Below are 18287 nucleotides of genomic sequence, written 5' to 3'. Positions count from 1 at the left end.
CTCACTGCTTACCTCATATCAACAGCAAGGAAGTGCTTAGTAAATAAGCACATAGAAAGCATGTGTCCTCTCCAAAATAAGGTGGAGAGGGCCATGGCTTACAATGCTTGCAGGTAGTTAAATGGTTTGGAGAGCTCAGTTAACATCTGTAAATGATAAAAGCCCTTAAAAAACTAGTCCTTGCTTTACTGAGCCTCAGGCACCCTGGGATGAAACCTATGCCCCAAGAGGTGCTGTGAAGTCATGTAGAGTTGAGCATGTTAAGGTACTGTGGCAGTGGCACTTACATGGACACTGTAAGTACACAGAGTGATTGCTCTTCCAGGCTGTTAAATCCCTTATCTGCTGATACATCCTGTTTTGTAAGGATTTTGCTGAAGCTGTATTGTCATTGACAGAGAAGAAATAAGACATGATATAGTGCTGTTTTGCACAACGGGTTCCTGTCCAGCCCCATGCAGTGACTGCATGGCCATAGGCTCTGCCTCTTGGTCCTGGCACAGTAGGTGCTTTATCCTTCTTGCTGTGTGGTAGTGCAGCCTCCTCTTCAATGAGTGGTAGAACAGGACATAGCTGATCAAGTCTATAGCAATTACTGCTCACTTTTGAGCCTAATAATAACAGTAATCTTCAGTCCTTGACATCCACTAATCCCAAATCCAAAGTTTACAGAAGAGAAAAAGTATCTCAGTTTCAGATATGATAACTCCAAGTAGTTGATAGGGTAGCTGACTCTCTTTGGATCTCCCAGCAGGTCAGTGTCAGAGGGAAAAGCAGCACCCTGGACTCTTTTTGCCGTTCTCCACAAGGTGGTCATGTTGTCTCCTTTGCAGGAGTCACAGCACATCACCAACAAGCCTTCTGAAAGCCTGCCCATCTTTCAGCTCTTACAGCAAATAGGCCTTCAAAGGAGGGATGATAGAGGCTGAAATTCAAACAGCTGAAATTGATTTCAGAAGTCTAAGCTCCTACACTGATGATCAGTTTCTCATCAGCAAATGATTAATAAGATGGCAGATTTAATCCCACAGAAAGATGAGATTTTCTTGGTATAATGTTCTACATACAGATTGAATTAAGGTTCAGATCTGTACTTCTTCAGGATGAATGGTAATCAAATGGGTGGTGCCATCAAAGGCGTAGGCTATGAAATGTGAGTAAAATTCAGTGCTACCAGTATGATTAAGATATTACCTCTTAGATCTTTAGCGGCTTTCTAAAGAGCTCAGGAACTTCCAGATAATAGAAAAGATTGGACAAGCCTCACATCTTAGAGCTGAAACTTTCTTGAAATTAGTACCTTCAGGGAAGGCAGCTACAAAACTAGCTTCAGCCAACTGCAGACTGAATTTCCTAACACAGATTGTGGAAGACTTGGGAATACTTTGATTATTGTCCTAATGTGTTAGTAGCAGCAGTTTCTAAGACACTGGTTTGCGTTCATCTCTGAAAAATTAGTGGTATGCCTATTGGGAATTCAGGCACTATATGAAGAGTGTGACTTTAATAGGTATACTTCAGATTTGTAAGTTCAATGGCTTTAAAGAGTTCACTTTACAAAGAAAGCCATACTGCAAGTTGTGTGTCCGAGTTTTAGGGAACAGCTGGTTGACTATGTAGCAGATACTTCTGATAGTGTAGGGCATCTATATAAAAATAATCCTCTTGTTTGATATTCACTGTATTATTGTACACGTGAATTGTATGTATATGTATCATTGTATCACTTCAGTGGCTCAGTTATTGGTGGAAATAAGGGCTACAGATATCACTTAAAAATGTCCTTGAGAAGTCCAATTAGTAACTCCCCTGCCCTAGTGCACTCAAGTTCTTTTTTCAAATTGTATTCAGGTTCAATTTAAGAGAAATAAAATTAAGGATCCTCCAAGAGTAAAATGGAACTGAAGTGCCAAATGCCTTCCAAACCAGGAGTATATTTAATACTAATAGAAAGAAAATTACATTTATCAACTGATATTTTTTTATGCAGTGTCCATAAAATATAGAATATTAACAGCTCAAGCAGTTTCACCATGCCAAATGCCCAATGTGAAGTCCTCAGTCACCACTCAGTACATGTGTAACTCTCTGAAAGCTAGAAGACAATGCACGAGGCTACCTTACAGTTCTAAAGGCAAGCAAATTGGTTACTGGTTTCTATCTGAACTTTCCTCAGGCTTTACAGACAAGTCTGTCACCATTGCTCCTTTCTGAAGCCTACAGAAGTAGGCAGCCAATGCTGCTGAATGATACTCCGTTAAGTTGAGGTACAGTATCTGCAGCTTGCAGAGGGTTAAACCAAATCCCCCCTTTGCTCCACTGATAGTCATTTCCTTTGACAGCGGCTACAAAATAGATTAGCAGATTATAGATTATAACAGAAATAAGATTATGCACTGCTTCCAAAAGGAAAGGAAGATGTCCAGGAATGATCCAATAGAATCTGATCCATTGGTAAATGTCCAGTTTAATAGTAGCAGTGCTGCTGGTAAAAGTCCAGTTTAATAGCAGCATTTGTCAAGGAACAGATTTTTGTGTAAAATATTTCTAATCAATGAACTGGTGAAATATCAGCTCCATTTAAAAGACACTTCAAACTTATAAAACAATTAATTTTAATAACAATTGGGAATTCACATTTTGCTACTATATAATGTGGTATGATTTACCAGTGTGTTAACTTGCGTAATTATTAATGACTATTTTTGCAGTGGCATCATTTATTAACCTATCTTTGTACTATAATAATGGACACTATGTACTCGTTTTGGGATAACATCCCAAATATCCAGACTGCTGCTTCTTTGATCTGCTATGTTGACTTAAAAATTACACGTAAATTGCAATTATACAGGCAGTGCAACACCTTTGTGTCATGTTTACAACGAAGACAACACACAAAACCATTACCAGAACATACATTTCTGTGGGTCTGCTTCACCAAGGTCAGCTGCTTGGCCCTCCCTGCTAGAACAGTTTGTGCCAATAAAGTGTTTACTTCTGAGTTGTTCAATTGAGGCACAACTCCTGCAACAGGCAGGGGACCCCACAGTTACTTGTAAATCAGCAGCCTCTGACTCATCAGTAACTTCCTTGAAGATCTGTTCTCTTATTCATCAGTGAAAAGGTTGGGATGTACAAATGGACCACCATCCACACAGGAAATGTTTTCAGTTTAGCCAATTCCTTTTGCTGAAAACAACAAAAATTTTAAGAAACCCAGCTCTTGGAGCATGCATCTCGGAGCAGAAAGGACTGTTCTACTGCAGCAGCAGTTTAATATCTGATGATTCCTTTTTCAAAATTAGACAATGCTTTTAATCTGTAGCTAACAGAACTCACAGTGATTCCTGCACTGCAGAATCTGGCCTGAGGCTCTTACTTTTAAATACTTTAAAATATATGAACGAGCGCATTTTCAAGGGAGTGGATTTTTCCATAATATGGATTTATTCCTGCATGGAAATTTCAGAATAAATCTGCAAGGTCCCAGAGCAGGGGAAAGATTCATCACTTGCCTAAATAAAAATTAGACTTGATAAAACATCTCAGAATTTACTGTGATGAAAAACATTGAACTGGAAAAGCAGTGGAAGCTGGGAATGACAGTCTGATCTAACCAGAGTTTTACAAAGATAGTGAGTTTACAAAAGCCCAAATTGAGGGCATATTAGGTGCACAAGTGAAGGCAAAATTCTATCATTAAGGTATTAGTATGAACCCTTCCAGTCTTACTGGCTTTCTAGTCACTAATCCAACTCTTCAGATTTAATTTAACATCCCAGATAATCCAAACTATTTCAAACTTCATATTTGTTTGCTGCGTAAGCTATCTTCTCACGCTTTCTTATTTTGACTGGGAGGTGAGGACTTGTAACTTTTATTCCAGAAATAGCTATGCTAAATGTAAAAAAAAAAATAAAAATTAAAAAAAAAACGAGGATTTTGAAGTCTTTATGTCTGATAAAATCAGAGGCACCTGCAGTTTGAGGCAGGCAATCTAGTTATTGCATTTCTGATTTAGGTGGGCAAGTTCTGCCTGAATCCCATCTTGGATGTTTAATGATTTGGTTCACTCTGCTAACAGAGAAAGTAGTGTCTGCGATGTGAAAATAACACCATGGGGACCTGGATTAGACTCTGCATGTGCCTTTATCCATGACTCCAGGCTGCAGGGCTGGATTTCAATTCAGATTTGAAAGCCTCAAAATCCTGCTGTCAGTTCTTAGAGTCACAGCCCTTCAGTAAAATAAAAGTGTATGTGGGAGAAGACAAGAATCAAATTTTGGTTTTGCTTTGTGAATTATAAACAATACTCTCACACAAGACTGTAATTCACAGTATGACAGCTGTGTTATCAAAACTGAAAGGGCTTCCCTGTTTCAGCATTCTGCTTGCATTTAAAAAGAGTCACTGTCTAGACTAGACTTGTAGTAAAACAATATTCTCTCACAGTAGCTGTTATTACTATAAACGTCTTGGTACAGGAGACAATGTACCCCCTGCCATTTGGTGCTACTGTAGTTCTTTTCCCACTACTGTTCAGTTTTGGTAGTCGCTATGTTGTATGAAGTATGAAGTTGCTAGTTTGTATGAAGTAGGAAAATATCTTCCCTATACTGTAAGACAAAACCACCCCCATCTGTTTGCTAACAATTCCTTTGGGCATCAGCAACTGGGAGAAGTTAATCTAAGACTCCTCAAATGTGCTCAAACATCTCAAAACTATTCAGAACTGGTCTTTTTGGCAGAAGAGCAATAGGTAAAGGCTGGTCCTTCCAGCTGAGCCTTTAGGGTTAGAACTGCATTTGCGATGGCTGTTTGGAAAGGTGCAAAGCACTCACAAGACAAAAGGCCCACCCAACGGGAAACTGAAAGTCTGAGCTCTCCAAGATGCTCAGCCCATGTTGCAGCAACTACACCAATCTGTCCACATCAAATTTTTTGGCACCTCACTTTTTAAAACATGCGGTGGTTCAATTCAGTTTTCAATCACAACCTCCCATCAGCTCCTGAGGGACAATCATAGACAGAAGTCCTTCTGGCATTGCGTAGGGAAAGCACATCAACATCTCTACCAGGTAGTAGAAGAAGCAACACAGCGAGCATCAGGAACATGCTCAGCTCTCCTGCTTGAATGGCCATGTGGAGACAGTGCTCAACATGAGGCTTAAACTCATTCTCTGGACCCACACCAGGTCACCCGGACTGTTCTACCACCAGGATTTAGGTCTCAGAAAAGCCTAAGGAAAAAACATTTCTTATTCTTTTATGTTCCAGAGCCAGACAGTTTTTATTTCTGTAACAAGTTCTTGTTGTGAAATGCTATGTTGTTAACAGTCAGCAAGCCAAATCTGCACATTTTAGTTGCTTTAAAACCTACTCGAAGTTTAACAAGCTCCAGACTGTTCTCATACTTCAGATTCCTGCCTACATATATACACACATACTGTGATCATCTGTCCTGAAAGATCCAAATATCCTTAGCTTTCCCACTTGCACTGATGGGACACTGCCCATTTTCTGAAATTAAGCTGTATGTCTGTGCTTATGTAGCTGCCAAAAAGTTGCACCCTTCCTACAGTTGGCCATTTTTACTTTGGAATTTTCACCAGCCCAAATAATTAATTAATTACATGGACTCTCTCTAAAGATAAAGATTTCACCTTGGAAAACAAAATTATACAATTACAGCCTGGAAATAAGATCCTCTGCAGTGATGTCATTCACTTTGGCTTTGCACTGACTCAATTGTGCTTTATCTCAACTGATAGCTCAGGGCAAACTTGCACTGAGGTCACGAGCTGTAAAGACTTCGCTGTGTATCTATGTGCAAGCACCCAACAAGCCAGAGGTTGGTGCATGTATCCAGACTCAGCAATACTAGCACAGCTTGTAATGATCTTAGATTAAAACTTTTATTTAAGTTTCCTCTTCTAAATTTTGACTAGAGCAATGTTTGATTGGGCACCTCCATCACCCAGATAACGGATGGCAGTACCACAGATTCTTCACCTAATGTGGGAGATGGGTAGAACAGAGACAGCAAATGCTGATACCCAGCAAACGAGGATTTCATGCTAAACATCCTTTCTCTTCCTTGTACAATTTTGAAGTCACTTCTGAAGTGTTTTTCCCCAAACCTTCCACAGGTTAAAACTGACAGTTACTGCAGTGTTACGTATCTTTAACCCTTTCCTGTTTTGAAAGCCTAGCTTCTGCTTCCAAACAAATTCCTTTCTTCTTTGTAATGCCCCTGGAGAAACCTGTGTGCTCACAAACTATTTAATGGTTGACAACAGCAGTACTTTACATTTTGAAGGGTCAACATTGTTTGAACTAGCTTAATCTCATGGGTCGGTGAAGCTGGGTTTGAAATGCTGCCTAAACAAGTACTTTTATCTACATTGCTCTAGTCCTGTCTGAAATCCAGAGACAAAGAGGAAAGCAAATGGAGGAGGGGAAAGACACAGTTAATTAAAGGCCAAGTTCTTTATCTCCATTCAGGTCATTACAGCCACATATAGGGAACAGACTCAATTTCATTTAAAGTTCCTTCTTTCTTTGCTGTCAGAATATAAGCTTATTTGGCCTTAGCCCTTCAAACCTTCATGAGCTTTCCCTTCACTACATCAACGAGCAGTTTTCTAGGCACAGGTTAAAGAGCAGGCTGCGGCTTGCATAAGAAGAGTTACTGCAAAAACATCAATATGCCACACAGTGGAGAAACCGCAACTGGGTCAGTGACCATGTCTCCTGACAGTCCCCACCACTCTAGTTACTTCTACCACGGGCTGGAGCCCCTCTCATTGAAGACCCTCAATAAAGGTACACATCTATACCAAACAAGACATCAGCAGGATGCTAACAAGCTGCATCTCAAAAGAATCTTGGGAAACTCAAAACTGAAATGCTCCGTGTGTCCCACTTCACAGAAAAAGGCAAGGCTGAACTAGCAATCCACAGGGACCAGCGTGGCAGATCCTAGCCTCCATTTAGACACCGTAAAGCAGATGGATTCACTGGGGCAGACCAGGAGTCCTCTGCTTAGTGAGGTGGATGCACATGGATACACTGTGATGAGGGAAAGTTCCATGACAACTACATATTGGATGCAGTGAAGGCAAGAACAGCGGTTGGAAGGGACATCAGAAATGCCAGTGGTTTGTGCAAAGGAGTTAGAAACATGGGAAAACGAGGCCTGAGCTATGGCTGAAGGAGGACAAAACCAGTCTATGCTTTCTCCCCTGGGTCCTGGAGTTCTGGTGACAGAGGCAGTCTCTGAATTCACCAGTCCATTATTTCGTTGTCAATATTTGGAAATACATGGGCCACATGATCTAATTTAATTTCCCATATTCACACTGTTGTATGAAGGATATGTGCACTGAAACACACCCCACACATTCCTGTTGTAAATACGTGACTGTAATGTTGAGATGCCTTACCATTTGTTTTGAAAGTTGGCGTTTCTACCACCACTCATGTATTTAGACTGACTCCTAAGTTGTGCGTGATTCTACTCATTTTCTGTGGAGAGAATTAGCTTACTGTCCTCCAAAGTACACACAGCATTTATCAGTTATTATTCGTGAATTTTGGAGTTCACATCTGACAGATTTTGTATTTATCTATCTGCAGGAAGCAGAGCTAAAGATCTGTAGCCAGATCAAGCTGTCAATATCAAAATGTCTAAAGACGCACTAAATGCACTGTAATTTCTCCTGAAAGTTCCCAGGCACAATAAAATCCTTTCAGGGAGTCATTCAGCTGCTCATAGTTACCTAGTACCATCCCATACATCCAACAAGGGTTTGCAAAACATTCACGTGGGACTGAGAGAGGACACAAAGAGGGTCTCATGCTCTTCTATAGCAGCAGCTGGAGACCAGACAGGACACACACTGAAGAAACCCAGATGACTTCATTTAGCATATAACTGAGCTGTCAGTGTCTGTAGTAATTGGATAGACAGGAATTTTTTAATCTATTGGCTTTGATCGTCAAGCCCAAAACAAAGTAGCTGTTTTAGAAGGATGTACAGATGATCTAAACCTCCAACAACATTCAGTTTGATTGCAAAAAGAGCTTCTAAGGACAGTACCTAGCAGGCTGCAGCCTTTTGTGGCTCACAAAGCTGAAAGAGCAATGCCAGCATCTTTATGCAGTGCCTCATGGCACATACACTGTTATCTCATAAAAGCAAAAAAATTGCAACTCCTGGGCCACTGCTTTTTATAGAGGTCTTTCTAGTACTTCAATCACTTAAATAGTGCGAGGTGCAAGTCTGGTATCAACTACTTAATAATAGCTTGTCTTGTCCCTTTACTGCTCTCTCCTCTGAGTGCTGTTTAAAAGCGGTGTCTGTAACATCAATATTTAACCATGAGGCTTGCTCATTCTCACAAGGACGGGGATTGCTGTACATATGGGCTAAATCACAGTGCCTAGACAACTGACAATAATGAAAGCATCTTTCTAGATGAGGCACATGATTGCTACTCTAAAGCTTACTGGTGAAAGGAATGTGTAATCTATTTTTTTTTTTTACATTGCATTGAAAATGAAATAACTTATTTAAATATTAGTCATCTGGATTTATATAGTTCATTTCTAGAACTGGGTTAGCACCTGGCAATCCAGCCTGAGTAAGCACCAGGCTACCCCAGTGGCAGGCCCATTTGATTTCTCTTTCCTCTTTTTGCAGCGCATGACAGAGTTCTTTTTCTCTGGTATGATTTCCTTCCCACTTCACAGGGGACAAATCCACACTCTCAGAGCAGCTGCCTGATGGCAGCCCAGGGAGGGAGGGAGGCAGCCTGCAGTGGTGCCCTCCTCCAGCACAGCTGAGCAGCAGGGCTGGTCCCTGTGCCAACGTTGTTCTGCCACACAGATCCCTCACAGCAACGGGGTACCCCAGGCAAAAGAAAAAAGACTGGCAAAGTACTTCATTTTCTGACTGTGAGACAAAGATCAAGGGAATATTCAATATTATTTTTCATGACATTTTGCTGAACATTGAAAGAGATTTTTCCTGCTATAAATAACCTTTATCTCTGCTTTCCAAGCTGTCTTTGTACTTCCTTTCCCAAGTGTTTCACTGTTATTTTTTTCTGGCCTCAGCCTTAAATTTCTGCATCATGGCACAAACATGAAGCACGTTCCTGACAGAAAACACACTGCAAATTCTGAATGGCCTAAAAGCTGTGCAGAAGCCTTCTTCGTGTCTTCTGCACATCTGGGGATGATGCTAATAAAGACAAACAACTGAATGATGCTACCTAATGATTTATTTTCCCTTTGGGAAGCGCTGAGAAGGATGCTAGATACATTTTGCAACACTGTTCCCAGGGGAGTTTATCTAAGCAAAGTGAAGAATTAATAGGCAGCCTTTTAGGGAGAGACCAATTTGTGAAAATACAGAGACATTAAGGAGATTTGCTGGAATACGAAACACCCGGGACCTGAAAGTGTCTGTGCAAGGTTCAGTCCACCTCCCTGCACCCAGCTCTGCACTGCAGAGGGACTGTTTCTCTGGGGACCACTGGCACAGTTATCACTCTCCAGAAAGGATCTGCGTGTCAGGGATCACAGGAATACTGATGTGGAAGAAAACTGGCCCAGCTAGCCGGCAGGAACTGCAGACACAATGTGTGTTGGACATGGGAATGCACAGCTGGAAATTAGCAGGAGCTCGGGTGGGCTGGATAAAGGCTGGGAGCACTGATTTGTATGAAGAGCAATAGATGACTCTTAGCCTGTATATGCATTAGTGAGAAAACTGCTTACTTGCCATTGACTACCGACATGCCTCTGACTTCTGTTAGAGTTACAAGCAACGTAAAATCAGTTCATGTGACTCACTGCTATAGTAAAACAGTAGAGGTCCAGTGTCTCAAAGACAGCCAAACCTGCAGGATCGTCTAGTCAGAGCGTTTGAATGTTTCCTGCTTATAAATTCATTTGCTTTGGAGCACCCAGACATTTAAGCTGCACACCTGGCAAAACAGGAGGCCAGGTACCTCAAGGGGAAATTAGTGCTGTATCTCTGTAGCAAAGTACTTCCTTGGGCTAGGGTATTAGAGAACCATTTAAAGCTAGGGAATCACATACAATACAGTGAAAGAAGGGAATTTTGCTGATTTTCCTCCAAAAGCCAAGCATTATTCATTGATCAGAAAACAAACCTCCATCTCTACCAAGAACATTTTCATCTGCTAAGTGGAAAATGAAAGATGAGCTAACTGTGTCCTCTCCCACATCCTTTCTCCTTCCGTCCGTCCAAACATCCCCATTGCTTTGCCCTCCCTCAGTGCACCACAACTGTACCAGTGGCTACTTACTTGGCACCACTAGCAACCTCGGGGGCGGTGGAGGTGGAGGAGGTGGTGGTAACAGTGGTGGTAACCTGCACTGGCAAATCTGTTGGCAGCTCTCTGTGACTTTCTCTGCTCCAGGCTTGGAGCATGACTTCTGGGGCTCACCCTGAGTGATCTGTGAAGAAACAAGTCATTGCATGAGCAGCAGAAACAGTGAAAATTGATTTTCCATGAATGTGTTTCTTGGACTTGAATACCCAAGGGGCACTTCAGACCTGTGTGAGAACTGTGCTCACGTTCCTCCCTAAAGACACTACAAAGAGGTCTCTTCCCTACACGGTCCCCATTTTTTATTTTTATTTTTTTACTTAACACAATTATCTTCAAGACCACTTTCCCTCCCTCAAACTTGGTTGAAATTGGCCAGCTGGTTTCTGAGTTATTATGGGGTAAGTAGAAGGCAGGTAGCGGCAGACATTATGATTGAGTAAGCCTTCTTTCCTTAGGAAAGCCATCTAGCAGCATACATTATTCACAGGGTCATTGCTGCAAGCCAAGAGAGCTAATAAAAATCACATGACAGTTTGGGTCAGGATTATGTTCATTTTCCTTACGGCAGAACTGAAAGCCAGAGGAGATCTCTCTTCTGCTTTGCCAGCCTCCTTTGATGTTCAGAGAGCATTTCACAGGGTGTTTCACTTCCCACCAAGAGGAGAGGAGCCCACAATTCACTCCACAGCAATGACACGGTCAAAATGAAAATGCCACAAACTGTGACTTGTAGCCTTTTCAACAGGCAGTGTTGTCTAGCAATAAAGCTGAAGATGAGGCATTGCAGAACCCAAGTGTAGGCATCGCTTTGCAATGGACAATGATTTAGCCATGACTGGTATACAATTTAATAGTTTGATCTAGTCGTTAACAGCATATTTTTCTTACCATCAGTATTATTTACATAACTAGGGATTTAAGGAATATTCAGTAAAATTCCTAATCTAACACTACAAATGGAGTAAATCCCTGATGAAAAGGATATTTGCTGAATATCACAGGAGCTTCTGAGAGGTGTTAACTTCAGCAGTTTCTAAGCCAGCTCTTTTTGAATGGACTGATACTCAGATGGAAAATACTGTGCACAGTTTTAAGGAGAAAAAGTCTAAAAGATGACTAAGCATGTTATCTATTACTTTGAATGTAGCATTAGGAGGCCACCTGGGACAGACTTGTGTCTGAAGCTAAGGACAGTAATGTTAGCATTTAACCATTGTCTTGTACAGTTTGGTCTTGAGCATATTATAGTCCTAGCAGTTTTGTCCTAACATTACCTTCTTTAATTAGCTCTTTTCTACAACATGTTGGTTGTTACAAAGAGGATATCTTGTGCCATGTTTTCTGACCTCTTCTGACCCTGCTTTTTCCCAGGGTTGCCCAGGGTTACTTTCTCTGCCCTCCTCTCTCCTGCCCAAGCTTTGCTTCCCTTCCCCTGCCAGCTCCAGGAACACAGTTTGTCTCCTCTCCCCTTTCAATCTTAGCCACCAGATCCCAGCACAGCCTCTACCACCACCTGCCGCTGGGCACCAAGGGTGCTGTGCTGCCTCTTTGCTGCAGGAAAACTGTACACAGTCATTTCATGCATTTCTGGGCAAAAAGAGACATGGCTAATTAAAACAACATCACTGCACAAAGGACATATTCACATGTGTAGGAGGTTTCTAAATGCAGAAAGACGCATTACTGTGGCCTCAGGGAAATGGAGGTAGGGCTTTGTTGATTAAATATTATAGAGAGGGAGGAAAGAGTAGAGAAGGCTATGTGCAGCTGAGCTGGAAGCACAGCACAAATCAGTAGGCTCAGTTCTTTAAACAGCTTGTCAAAATCTATTACCAAACATAGGGAGAAACAAATTCAGTACAAGTGCTTTCCAACTTTCCCTTTCTCCATCAGGTAACAGTAAGAGGATGGCTAAGGACCATCCCAGACAGCCTCCAGGAATTTACACAAACTCTCTGAACGCTCTAATGAATCAAAGTGACTCGGCTTCATAATCCCTCATGGCTGGTAATCTGTCTGCTAAACAGGCTTATTTATTTTTAAAGTAAGTGATCACAGGCACAGCAGAATATCCTCCATACTGCTCCAGCTGTTCCAACACGGTTCACATGCTAGGTTGGGGTGTTGGGGACTCTCCCAAGAGCAGCCCCATAGGAAGAGTGCCCAGTCCATGTGGTGACAGTGGCATACCTGGGCTACCTCTTAATTGTACTGGTATGACCACATTTACTGTACTGAGAGAGGAGGCAAGGGAACATCCTTCCACTGGCCCTGGCATCTGATTAGGAAGCAACTATCAATTCCTAGCTACAGTGACCATCCCCCACCTAATTGCCCAGTTGATGAATCCTGTGGCTTGCTACAGTCTTACAGGAGCCAGTGCAGTGGGAGAGGATAGAGCCAGGGAGGAACAACAGTGAGCAGACTTGGAGTCAGCTTCATTTACAGACCAGAATCAGCTTTGTGTATGTAAGCCTGAAGACGGTGCTGGTATGGAAAAGCTACATTGACTTATTGCTCTAACTTAATATCAACCAGAACCAAAGGCTTGCTCTGTCTTTTTTTAGCACTATTGACTGTTTTTAAATCGCTGGAGGCTCTCCTACCTTAGGCTGGTAATAGCGTGGCCTCAGAAACCGGTGGATATTTTTCTCAATTACTCTGCAGACAAGATTAACTCTATACATGCCCAGCCACTCCCTGCTCCTCTGTAGTTTTAAAATACTACTTCTGGGGGTGGGGGAGGGGGTGGGGGGGTGAAAGAAAAAAGTTGCTTTGTCTCCCAGCACCTTAGTCCAAACCTTTATCACCACTTTTAAAAGGTTGCGAAAGAACTGACATCTAAAAGCATGGGCTTTATCACCTCTTTTTTTCCCCTTCTCTTGTTCATTCAGTAAAATGCCTGGTTGTTAGAAGATACCTGTATTACCTTTTACACAGATACTACATAGATACTACCTTGCCAGGGGCTTGTCTTAGTGGGTTAATTTAAAATAACAAAGATACTGTAAGTTGGCTGAAAGAGGAAAGACTTGAATAAAGGTTGAGGGCCTTGAGGAGAAGAGAAACTGTCAAGGCCTGCCGCAAGAAGATTAACAGATGGAATTGAGAAAAAAAAAAAAGACATCTGGCTCCTTTTCAACAACAACAACAAAAAAAAATCCCACTGTTGATGTCTATTAGTCTTCTTATGAAAGGAATGAAGGCTATTACTTGGTTTTCTAAAGGTAAGCAGAGGAAATCACTAGAAATTATGCTTTAGGGAACAATCTTGCTCTGGCAGAGGATGATGAAATAAATTAACCCATGTTTCTTTCTTACTATCTGCGATTCAAGGTAAGCTGCCTTTACAGGAGATGGCAAGAGAAAAAAGGCACGCTGAAAGAGCCTCATTTTTTTTCTGGCCAGGTCTGCTAATCCAGGTCCAGCCTCAGACTTTACTGCTTGTTTGCTCTGCTGGATGGTACCATGTCCCCAGAATGGCTTTGGGAGCACTTTGCAGATAACAACTGACCAGACACCCACTTGGCTGTTCGTAGCACAGAAGTTGCCCTGGCAAGGGGTCATCTATGGCAACAGACCACACAGGGCTTGCTCCCTAGTTACTTCTGCACCTTCCAGCCATAAACAGGTGTCTCCTCAGCCTGTCTAAAATTTGGTTTCTTGTTTGGCATGGGGCTTTCTTAACACACTCTGCAGTTGGCTAGTTTGGACATACATGTTGCCTGGATTTCTAGTCAATGCCTTTTTTGCCCTTCCCTGAAAATACAAAGAGATGACATCATAGATTTGTACATTTAATATGAATATGCTTTGCAAAAAGGACAAATGTTTTTAAATATTCATGAAAACGAAAGTGATCCACAAACGTCCAGGGAAAAAGAAAACAAAGTGGTAACTGGTGGTTTCCTTTTGCAGTCTTTCTGTTGAAGTTTGTGCTTGTGATGCCTTTCTTTCTAATAAGAGATTTCCTTCAGGAGGTGGTCCTAGGCCTGTGTTGCAGAGAGTGGAAGATTAAATCTGCATGTCGTCAGAGCTGTTTAGTATTTCAGTAGAGTCCCATAGGGCTGCAGCAGTCCACTAGCATGCTCTACAGAGTGGGATGGGAAAAGAGGATTAATAACAGTCCCCTGAGGGTGGCCCTTTTGTGACTTTTTAAATCAGGTAAAAGAAAGAAAGCTTGAAAAGAAAAGTGCAGTTGACTGAAAAGGCACAGAGATCTCTAAAAGCCTGCTGATGTGGCAAGAGCTTTGTCTCTTGGAAGCAGCCTACAGAGATGAGATCTCAACACTGCTGCGTAAATCCCGGGATGGCTCTGCATAATTCACATCAGAGTTAATGCAGATCCATGTTTATGAAACCAGAAAAAATGTTATTTATCATGACACTTACTGCTCTTTTTTTTAATTATGTCAAAAGTCTCAGGCAGAATCATCCCTTCCTTCTTGTCACAGTGCCGGCTATGATGCTAATAAGAAAAGATTCTGGGTTTGGGTTTTGTTGTTGTTTTCAGGGTTTTTTTTTTAATAAGATAAATATTTCCCCTCTGATTAGCACCTGGCTAACTCTCTTAAGTGCCTCAAGGAAGGGCCTGAAGAGAGAATGCAAAGATGTGGGAGGGAAAGCTATGCCACACATAGGTCATTGCATGGATGAATGGGTTAAGAGGGACTGCAAGAAGAGACATGAGAAAATACACTGGCTGCTATAAATGGAGCAGGGACACAACACGATTTCACATTACCGAATCAGTAGAGTACAGCTTGTGAGACTCTGAAGATAGAGCAAGGATTATGACTCCATATGGAGAACAGAATCAAGGGAGGAATTCAAAGATTGAGGGAGTTTCGGTCTCAGGAGGGCCGGCATGCTGGTGAGCCCTCCACACCTGCCCTTCTCATTGGTACCTGCTGATGGAAGCCCTAGCTACATTGTAGTTTTGGGACAGTTGGAAACAAACTTGAGTATGAGCACTTGTCTTGATTGCCCTTCCACAGAATAGCAAGCAACAGGACAAGTACAGTTGATGAATGCCACAACAAAACTTCCAAATTATTGCAAGGAAAGGCTGGGCCCCCTGGCTTTGCCATTTCACTTTGGCAGTTCAAATTATTACAAATGTACTTATCTTTGAAAGATTGGCTTAGATCATCTGAGTAGTTTGGCAGAAAGATGTTTATGCTTTTTTTTTTTTGTCGGCTTGATTGACTGATTACAGGAGAGAGGTTGCAGAATACCTCTCCTTTTACACAACTGCCCTTCCTTTAAAAATGAAGTTACAGTTTTAACTTAAGCTTAGTTACCTGAATCCTGAGCAGGACAGCACAATAGTAGCTCTGGCAAAGACGTTTATGATGGGGGCATTGGTTTAAATGAGGTTGTTTTGTTGTATGTATGTTCATTTTAGTCTGTAAGGAGCGCAAATCCTCTTTGTAATTCATGGTAAGAGACAAGATGCCAAACCAAACAACATCTCTCTTTAATCTCTTGGGAGTCACCAAGTTTAGAACAGCAAGTAAAGGACGTGGAGTCTCCACTGTGTTTTCTCCAAGAAAGAAACTGTAATTGTTCTGCTCCTGAACAGCACCTGACTGTCTCATCAGTCACTTCTCTGAAGGCATATATTATAAATAAACTTTAAAATATCAAAGTGACACATGTGAGTTGAGCTTTGCTGCCGTTCTGATTCTCTGAACTGAATGGGTGCTCTCCCTCACAGTATACCAATTTTCCCCAGTTCATCTTGCTAGTCACCCCACATTACAATCAAGGTCACACAACATCACAGCGCAGGAGTTGGCAGAAGCTGATGCAGCCCTTTACTCAGAGAACTCTCAATTCGCAACCAGCATCGAAAACCCACGACAAAACATTACCAAAATTAGACTGTCGGAGCCTCGCTCCATGCACTGCTTCTTTCTGCGCATCTTGCCACCTACAGCAAAACGCACTTGCGAGCTCCTGCCTGCCGGCACGCCGAAGAAACTCAACTACATCTTGCTCAGAGAAGCAACATCGAGTTCAGCGCTCCCGGGGCTCGGCGCCCGCCGCCCACCCCTCGCGTGCCCCGTCCCGCAGCAGCGGCCGAAGGGGAGACCACGCCGAGAAGAGCAACAGCTCTGCCCGCTCGGGGGGCAGCCCGGGCGACCACCGCCCGTGGCTCCCCACGCTTCCGGGGGTGCCGCCGGCGCTCAGCCCGCTGCCCCACGCCCGGTACCGGCACCGCTCCGGGCAGGCTGCGGCATCCCTACCTGTACGGAGCCCCAGAGCGGGTGGAGGGCACAGTGCAGCAGCAGGGAGGGCCAGCAGCAGCGGAGCAGCCCCAGCAGCTCCCGGAGCAGCATCCCTCCTGGGCGGGCGGGCGGGGCGCGGGCTCCGGGCGACCTGGGGAGGGAACAGAGCGAGCCGGCAGCAGAGGCGTTGGCTCGCACCCATCCCCGGAGCGCGACTGTCCCAACTTTAATTCTGCAGAGGAGGGAGGGAAGGAGAGAGGGAGGGAAGGAAGGGGGGGGGGGGGGAGGCAGGGGGATGGGCGGGTGGGGAGGGGAATGGGTGGTCTGGAAAACCCAACGCCCTGCAAGTGGCGGCTGGCTCCGCTGTGAGCCGTGCCTCCACCCCGCCCCGCCTGCCTCCCGCCAGCCGCGTCTCGTGCCCCGGGGTGCTCCCCCAGCAGCCTGCCCGCGCAGGGGCTCCGCGGCCGGCGCTCACCGCCGAGCCCGGGCTTCCCTCAGACCCGGCGGGGAGCGGGCGGTTGAAAAAGTTTGGAGCCGGGCTCGGGGGTAGAGGGGCCGGGCAATGCTGGGGGCGCTGCCGGAGTCGGCAGCAGAGGCGGAGAGAGCGGCGTGGCTGCCCAGCCCGGGGATTCTCTCTCCCCCTTGCCCTCCGACGCTGGTGCAGTGATTTTTCAAGCCCATCGTGCAGTCCCTTGCGCGCTTGGCTTCCCTCGTCTCTCCCTCCCCGCCCGAGCTCCTCCCGGTGGGGGCTGCCCTCCGCTCATTCCCTGCGAAGCTGGCACCGGGCATGGCAGGCCGGAGAGCTCCGGCGGGCCAGAGAGGAGCCGCTCCCGCACTCAGCAGGGGGCCCGGGCCCAGGGGGAGATAAAGGGATAGGCCGGCACCCCCGCGTCCTGGAGGAGCTCCATCCCAGTCTGCAACCAGGTGGCTTTTGGGTTGTATTTTTCTGGCCTAGTTGTTGTCGTGGTGGTGGTGGTTTGATTTGTTTCGTTTCCCCAGAGTGACGCAAGGTCTTGTCCCGTGACCAGCAGGAGTTTTCTCTGCTGCGTCCCCAGGCTGTGAGGTGACTCCGGGATGTAATAAGGAAGATGTTTCATGGCATTCGTGTTTCTTTGTAGAAACAAAGCAAGTGGAAATGCTTAACAGTGCTTGGGGGAAAGTGGGTGAAGCATCCGCCAATATCAAGGCCCCACAAAACGGAAACAGGAGAAAATCGGAGATGAAGATGGTTTTGCTTCCACAGAGCACCTTCCACAGAACACCTGCTCCGTGTGAATGGTGGCCGTTGCGGCAAGTTTGGCTTGTACTGGTGTGTATCACAATGACCATAAACGTCTGTGGTTGGATCAGTGGCACAGGGGTCCTATTTTCAGTGTTTTGAATGCAGTAATCAAAAACATTTTATTCAAATCAGGGTTTGAATAAAATGTTGGACCCAGTCTTTATATTTCATACCCAGACATGAATGAGTTTGAGAACATGGATTTTAGTTTTTCTTTGTATTTCTTGAACTTGGTGGGCCAACTTTAATAATCAGTTTCATAAGAATCTGCTCAGTGAAGCAGGAATGGAAATACATTAACTTCTCAGCTGATACAGGGCTAAAATTCTTTTTCATATCACTGTTACACCAACATATCTCCATTCATTTCAGCCCCAACAGACACTGGTTTAAATGTCAGGA

At 43.9% G+C, this 18287-nt stretch overlaps 1 protein-coding gene across 4 annotated transcripts in view; it reads right to left on the bottom strand.

The window, feature by feature from the left end:
- PRIMA1 (proline rich membrane anchor 1) overlaps window positions 1-17669 on the bottom strand; it is a 48365-nt gene extending 30696 nt beyond the window's left edge. For 2 of the 4 annotated variants that reach the window (XR_009968293.1, XM_062637661.1), the window contains exons 1-3: window positions 17079-17469; window positions 16622-16754; window positions 10344-10494 (exon numbers count right to left, since the gene is read on the bottom strand). Coding sequence is in view for 3 of the 4 variants with exons in the window: in XM_062637661.1 (XP_062493645.1) it covers window positions 10344-10494; window positions 16622-16754; window positions 17079-17392 (598 nt within the window). In the remaining variant the exon portion in view is untranslated. Of the gene's footprint in view, window positions 1-10343; window positions 10495-16621; window positions 16755-17078 lie in introns of all 4 variants that reach the window. The other 2 variants (XM_062637670.1, XM_062637653.1) reach the window with 2 other exon arrangements.
- Between the last annotated feature and the right edge of the window lie 618 nt (window positions 17670-18287).

This window comes from Pezoporus occidentalis, unplaced genomic scaffold (genome assembly GCF_034315485.1).
Source record: "Pezoporus occidentalis ecotype Australia unplaced genomic scaffold, CSIRO_AGI_Poc_V1 ctg115, whole genome shotgun sequence".
Lineage (NCBI taxonomy): Eukaryota > Metazoa > Chordata > Aves > Psittaciformes > Psittacidae > Pezoporus > Pezoporus occidentalis.
This window is presented reverse-complemented; position numbering and strand designations above follow the sequence as displayed.